The sequence below is a fragment of the Nyctereutes procyonoides genome, unplaced genomic scaffold (genome assembly GCF_905146905.1).
Source record: "Nyctereutes procyonoides isolate TBG_1078 unplaced genomic scaffold, NYPRO_anot_genome, whole genome shotgun sequence".
In the NCBI taxonomy this organism is placed as follows: domain Eukaryota; kingdom Metazoa; phylum Chordata; class Mammalia; order Carnivora; family Canidae; genus Nyctereutes; species Nyctereutes procyonoides.
Window position 1 is genome coordinate 17,460,539 of NW_026575159.1, and position 7,615 is coordinate 17,468,153.

The 7,615-nt window shown below is 39.6% G+C and overlaps 1 protein-coding gene across 1 annotated transcript in view; it reads left to right on the plus strand.

The window, feature by feature from the left end:
- The window catches only part of FER1L6 (fer-1 like family member 6), a 115,496-nt gene extending 110,941 nt beyond the window's left edge, over positions 1–4,555 (plus strand). The window contains exons 39-40 of the mRNA XM_055314259.1: positions 2,518–2,618; positions 4,328–4,555. Coding sequence (XP_055170234.1) covers positions 2,518–2,618; positions 4,328–4,511 — 285 coding nt within the window. The 3' untranslated portion in view covers positions 4,512–4,555. The remainder of the gene's footprint in view (positions 1–2,517; positions 2,619–4,327) is intronic.
- Positions 4,556–7,615: the final 3,060 nt, after the last annotated feature.

Below are 7,615 nucleotides of genomic sequence, written 5' to 3' on the forward strand. Positions count from 1 at the left end.
GCCTGAGCTTATTGTCAAGGAGTGGACAACAAAGAGGCAGCTGTGATCCTCTTACTCTGCTCCTAACTTTTGTCCTCTTAACATTCTCGAGCCCAGCAATTGGTTAGCAGCCCTTCAGATGATTTTTTTTAAATACAAAGGATTTGGATGAGGCTGCTAGCTTATAAATATACTACTCAGTAAGAGATTAGGTTATCTCTGGAAGACCTCTGGGAATAAGCCCTTTTTGCATATTGGAAACCCCTCTGCCATGAGTTGTAGGCTGCCTCTTGCGTTTCTTCCATCCCTCAAGCTTTGCAGGATCTCCTGCCTTTCATGAAACCTAGAAGTTATAGCCATAAGTTGCCTTAAAGCACATCTGGCCATTTAACAGGTATGGAATCTGAGGCACAAGAAGACAAATGCTTTCAAGTGGTAATTATGATGACAATAAGCCAATCATCTCATGTTAGAGTTAGGAAGGTCCTTGCAAATCTTCTAATCTGACTATCTGGCAAATGCATGAATGAGTTGGGAGGCAGCCCGCTATCATGGAAAGAGCATGAGCTTTGGCATCATACAGACCTCAGTTCAAGTTCCAGTTGGATGGCTTACTCCCTGTGTGACCCTGGGGAAGTTATTTAACTTCCCTGCTTCATTTTTCCATCAAAAAGAGGTGACCTAACTTGCTTGTCGCTATGATTTATTGATAGGTCAATTGAAGGAATGTAGGCAAAGCAGGCATTCAATAAATATTGCAGTTACAGTTAGAGTTATAGTACTGTGACTCCACTGTTGGTAGAGGTGGAGTGGAGTGAACAACAGCTTTATATTCCTTCTTTCCTGATTTCCAAATATTTACTGAGTACTTATATATGTAAGTCATTACCCATAGGGCCAAGATTTGTCAATAGGAATAAGAGACTATATATATATATATATATACATTTCTTTAAAAATATGTGTGTGTATGGATAAAATAGAAATAAGAGACTATATATATATATATATATATATATTTTTTTTTTTAAAGAATGTTTCTAGACCATAGGACATGTAATGCATTCTTAATTGGGCCAGAATTATAGTCTAAAGAATGGATGGGACGCCCTAGATTTGAACTCATGACTTCACTGCATTGTAGTAATAAGCCCACTGTATTTCTTTACTAATTCAGACAACCATGCCACTGTGTCTATTCTCTGGCTTCAACCACACCCCAGATACACTGCTCTTCTTCACTTTCTCCCATAATTACATTTTCATGGTTGCCAGCAACCATCCTCTTGTTAAGAAGTCCTGGCTTTTGGGGCATGAATGGATAAGTTAACACAGGCCCATTGGTTCATCAGAACCTTTCATCTTTTCACCAGGATAGGAAATCAGATTATGTCCCATCCACATGTAATTTTAAAAGACAAGCTTTTTTTTTTAATTTTTATTTATTTATGATAGTGAGAGAGAGAGAGGGAGAGAGAGGCAGAGACACAGGCAGAGGGAGAAGCAGGCTCCATGCACCGGGAGCCCGATGTGGGATTCGATCCTGGGTCTCCAGGATCGCGCCCTGAGCCAAAGGCAGGCGCCAAACCGCTGCGCCACCCAGGGATCCCTAAAGACAAGCTTTAATGACAATCATCAGTCTAAAATACTTCTGTGATGCTCTAGTCCTCCACTGGTTCTATCCCTCTCCTATTACCTTGAATCTCAATCCATAAAACCAAAGAAGCAGAGAGAGGGCCTTCTTCACCAAGAACTGGAGCTCTAGGAGATCAAGGATCCCATTTTTCTTAATCATGAAGTCCCCAGGATCTAGAATAGTACGCAGCATACAGGGGGTCTCCAAAAATAGTGAATGAGTGAATGAACAAGAAACAGCAACCCTTACCTTTTGCAGTGGTCCTGTCTCCCCCTTTGAAACCCCAAGGCTTACATCAGTGCTAATAACTGGAACAGCACTCTGAAGAAGCACATGACATCATTTTCAAACCAGAGGGGCTGCTGCTTATTGAAGGAGAAGGAAAGAGGAAGTGCAAGAATAGAAGAATAATTTTGAAGCAATTTGTGGAGACAACAGAAACAAAGAAGGGTGACAGAAAAGCCATTTGGCAAATGTAGGGCCCCACCCACCAATTTCCTCTGGAGAATCATTGGCAGAGAAAAAAGACTGTAGCAGATTCAAAAGGGTTCTATCACTCAGGTAATTAGTACCTTTTCTAATTGCTATTGAGTTTCTATATAATCAGGTTTTGATTGAACGAGTACAGACAAAATAGCACAGGCAACCAAGGACATGTGTGTCTATGTATGAGACCTCTTCCTTCAGAAAACTCAACAGCAACATCATTTCAGAGCTTTTACAATTGGTCATAAAAAATGGCTTCTCCCAGAACCAAAAAGGTTTTGGTTTTTCTCAAAATAAAGCAGCAGGATAGCCAAAATACTCCCTGGCATTCCCCCCCACTGTACACTTCTAGAAGGTTAGCATTGCTCCCAGCAGGTCTTCATGACTTAGAAACGGAAACTTTTGTCTTTGTACAGGGCAAGGTTGAAGCCGAGTTCCACTTAGTGACAGCAGAAGAAGCGGAGAAAAATCCTGTTGGAAAAGCCCGGAAAGAGCCAGAGCCCCTGGCCAAGCCCAAGTGAGTGGGGTTGTGGGTAAAAGCATGGGAAAGGCCCTTTGTAGTCGCCGTAGCAGAGGACAGGGTAGTTGTCTAGAGGGCCCCTCTGGGAGAACTCAGTCACAAGGAGGCAGCTAACAGGTACATTCCAATCCAGGTAGCTTTTTCTTGCTAGAATTGAGAAATATTCTCAAAACAATATAGACTGTTTGGAAAATGGAGGGAGTACTTTTCTGTAATACTGCCACATGAGCATTTCTAGAATAATTTTGTATATTTTTTCCACTTTTTTTATCTGAATATGAATTCCACGTGAATTTTTTTCTACTTGTTTTTGTATCATGCATACAGGATTGTCTTAATGTTTCATTTATCCTGTGCTGCAAAGTTTTGTTTTGTTGCCACAGTGGTCATAATTAGGATTTTTTTAATGCCTGTGGAATATTCCATAGACTTGGTGCCCAGAATTGACTTGGTCACCACACTAGAATTGGATATTTAATTTACTTCTACCTTTTTCCATTATTGCAATATAATGAAAATATTTCCCTTTTTTAAGTTATTTATTTATTAAAGATTTTATTTATTCATGATTGACACAGAGAGAGAGAGGCAGAGACATAGGCAGAGGGAGAAGCAGGCTCCATGCAGAGAGCTTGATGTGGGACTCCATCCCCGGTCTCCGGATCACTCCCTGAGCCAAAGGCAGACAACCTCTGAGCCACCCAGGTGTCCCTAGAAGTTATTACTTTAAAATAAATTCCCAGAAGTAGAATTACTAGAAGAAAGGGTTGTCCAAATCAGTTTAATCTATGGTTATATAAAAATTAAAAAGTAAATATATGTGGATATGAAGTATGTATACAAAATACTCTTTCAAATTGTGTTGGTCTTATCCTTCCTGAGATCCCAAATGTCTCAAGATGAGTGGTCCCTTCTCTACCTACTTTTCATCTAGTGTTAGAAACATAATGGAGGGACACCTGGGTGGCTCAGTGGTTAAGTGTCTGCCTTCAGCACAGGCCATGATCCCAGTGTCCTAGGATCCAGTCCCACATCAGGCTCCCCACAGGTGGCCTGCTTCTCCCTCTGCCTTTGTCTCTGACTCTCTCTCTGTGTCTCTCATGAATAAATAAATAAAGAACCTTAAAAAAAAAGGAACATAATGGATACTTACTTATTCATTATTTCAAAATTATTCGTTAAGCTCCTACAATGTGACCCTACTTAAAAAAACAACTACAACACTTTGAAGAACACTGAAGAACTTGTAAGATACAAGTTCTATCTTCTAAGAGCTTCCAATCTGTTTAGGGAGAACACAGACTCATAAAACAGTTAACAGAATATGGAAGACCAGCATGTTAGGTTCAAAAGGGAGCTAACGTCAAGTGATAGATGAGATAGGAACTAGGAAGGAGGGGGATCTTTATGGGCAAGGTGGTCAAGAACGAACTCATGGAAGAAGTGAGGCTTGAGGTGGTCAGGGTTGGACTAACATAGAGCAGTCAGACTCTTGCCCTCCTCCAGACCAAGCTTTAAAATGGTGTAGGAATCATCACCCAAAATGTTGGATCGCTTCTGCTTCAAGGCAACATGGACTTCTCCCATTCCCAGGCATCCCCTTATGGGCCTCTAGAAAGAGGGAATAGAAATATTTCCTGAGGTCTGAAGAATCCCATAGGTTGAATCATGGTCCCTTTCCTGATTTTCACTTGCTTCCCTTCTAGCCGCCCAGATACCTCCTTCTCCTGGTTTGTGAGCCCCTTCAAGTGCCTGTACCACCTCATCTGGAAGAATTACAAAAAATACATCATCATTGGTTTCATTCTGATCATCCTCATCATCTTCCTGGTCCTCTTCATCTATACCTTGCCTGGAGCCATCAGCCGAAAGATCGTCGTGGGCTCCTAGAGAATCATGGAGGACCCAACCCCTCCTGTTCCACTTATCCTCTCTTCTTCCTCATCTCTAAATATTTAAGAGCATGTGCTATGTGCAGGCTCTGTGCTGGGTCCTAAGGGGATGAGCCCAAAAGGCTGAAGAACCAGCCCCTCTAAGGACAGAGCAACCCTTCTTGGAGGAAATGGGAAAGGAATCTCACCAACCTGCCCCAAACCCTGCCACCACCTTTCAAACTCAAAAGCCTTAAGCCATGTTTTCACCCATGGACAGCATGAAATGATGACTCCTTTGCCTCAGAGTAATCAATGGTGACCTCAAATTGACTTAGGTGAATGTTTTCTTTATGTAATCGGTTTTATTCTGAGAGGTCTAATTCTTGGTCTCAGATTTATTGGAAGCACTTTCTTTTAAATAAAATTTGTACAGCAAATAAACTGAAAACATTTTAGCAAATTGCTAGACATTCAACCTGCCCCATATATCTTAACCTTGTTTAAGCCTTACGGTTTAGAGAACACACTCACTTATTCAGGCTGTGAAACTGGTTTGAAGGAAACTTTTATCACCTAAAATACGTCTTTTTGTTGGTTTTCCATTAAAGTCACCACTTATAGAACATGTTCAATAATAGTAATGAGTTCTGGAGAAATCCATTTGGATTTATGCTCATTAATATAATTCCCAAGTGGGAATTTTATAAATATGAAATATAATTTGTGTATGTGTGTATTGGGGGGGACCCCCATGATACCAGTAGGAACTCTCTTTACCCAGATATGTAAGCCCCACCAAATATGGTGTTCCCATAGATCATGCTATGAAGACCACTATCCTTAGGACAATTCAGCACTTAGCCTTACCACTGTATGTAGTAGGTACTATCATAACTCTTAAGCACAAATTAATGTAAAAAGCAGTCCCAGAAATAATAACCTATGTACTTGTCAGATGGGGTCAAGTTTTTTTTGTGAAAACCTTTGATTTCAAAGTACACTATCTAGATCCTCCTCCCCATCTAAAGCAGAGAGTGGAAGTGAGGGCTGGTGTTCTCAGTCAAAATAAGGAAACAAAAGAATTGGAGTGTGTAGTCTCATACACAAATAAATATGGCAACCATTTGTTCTTTCAAACATGAGAGGCCATTGGGCAGTATTGAGGAGACTGGATTGGGGTTCCCTTCTCAACACCAGAAGCACCTGGGCAACGGCTTTCTTTAGATCATCTTGCACATATAAAACTCCTCTAAAATGAAGGATATTTACTTCCACATGGAAAGTCGTTCTAGAATGTTTCTCGCTGATCAAAATAAGATTGAAGCATGTTCTGCGTGATTTTAGACTCAGTATTGTTCATTGAATTCTGGTCCTAGGTACTCACTGCCTCGTAACTATAATGCCCTATTTTCCTGAAGTGATGAAAAATAGAGCATTTTTTGGCATTGGCCACGTTCCTAGCAGGATTAGTTACATAAACTATGCTTATTCTTGCTGTAGAATAACACAGGCACCAGTAATGGTGGAGTCAAAATCACTTGATGGCATGAAATGTATACATTGAGTACACTGTAAGTAAAAAAATACATGCTAGAAAACTGTATGTACAGCATGATATAAAAAGAAAATATGTATACATGCATAGGTAAAGCCTGGGGGGATATGCCAAAATGTTAATAGTGATTATCTCTAGGTAGCAGTATCTTTTTTTTCTTGTTTTTCCTAAAATTTCTAAAATAAATGTTATTTTTAATGTAAGAATTTAATAAGCATAGAATATGTTCATTTAAAAATTTTTATCGTGGGATCCCTGGGTGGCGCAGCGGTTTGGCGCCTGCCTTTGGCCCAGGGCGTGATCCTGGAGACCCGGGATCGAATCCCACGTCGGGCTCCCAGTGCATGGAGCCTGCTTCTCCCTCTGCCTGTGTCTCTGCCTCTCTCTCTCTCTCTCTCTCTCTCTCTCTGACTATCATAAATAAATAAAAAAATAAAAAATAAAAAAAATAAAAATTTTTATCGAGTGTCTCTTATGTGTTGGGCAGTGGGGATGCAGCAGAGATAAGACAAACCTAGCCCCTTCTCCATGGATTTTACATTCTGGTAGCTCCTCAAGGTATGGTTTTTGCATTTATTTACAGGGCATCCAAGAAGGGCACTGAGTAAGAAATGTGTTTCATGCATGAGGTTTAAGAAAAAGGACAACATACATCTGTGGTGTCATTTAAGAGGAGATGAACACCATTATTTTAGGATAGAATTAGAAATAAAGTATTATACTTTCTGCTGGATTCTGAATAGTAAAGTGGTAAATTTTGACAAAATAATGCATATTGTTCAAATCCACAAAATAAAAAGCTAAAAATTGAAAATCCTTCAAAGTTAAATAGAATTCATCGACTTTGCTTTGGTTCCAAAAGATGTCCGAATGCTGAAAAGCCTTTAGCAGAAGTATTTGAAACACTTTCAGATCAGATGGCATCATACGAAATGTGTGAGAAGAAGTGGCAAGCAAGGATAATTTTGGAATCAGCTATGTCTGGTGTTCTATACATAGGTTATCACTTATGGTCCATCCTGCATGTAAAAAGATAAATAAAATAATGTTCTGGGCCTAATTTTGCAGTCTTGTCCCTAAAGATTAAAAACTTTTTAAAATTAAAAAGCAAAAACCCATTTCCCAAGAAGTTGCTGTGAGTACCTACTCATGTTCTTGAAAAATATTAAATTTGTTCATTGACAGGCTAGAGTTTTTCTTCCAGCTTAAATCTGTTTCAGAGCAGTTTTATTTTGTTATTATTATTTTACAATATTTGAATCCTTTCCTCCAAACTAAGCAAAACAAAGTCAATACCAGCAACACCACCATCACCAAACAAACAACCCAGAGGAAGATACCCAATTCCATGTCTCCAGTAGTTAAAACATTTGGTAACTTCCTTGTTCTTTCCCTTAAAACACACATAACTGGAAATTAAGGGATTGACTTCACAGCTGGGGTCATTGGTATTTATTCATCCAAAGGATAATTATTGATAATTATGAGGAATTATCCTCATTCCTGGTGCTGTGATCAACACTGGCTACACAAAAGTACACAATCATATAAAGTAAATCCCTGCT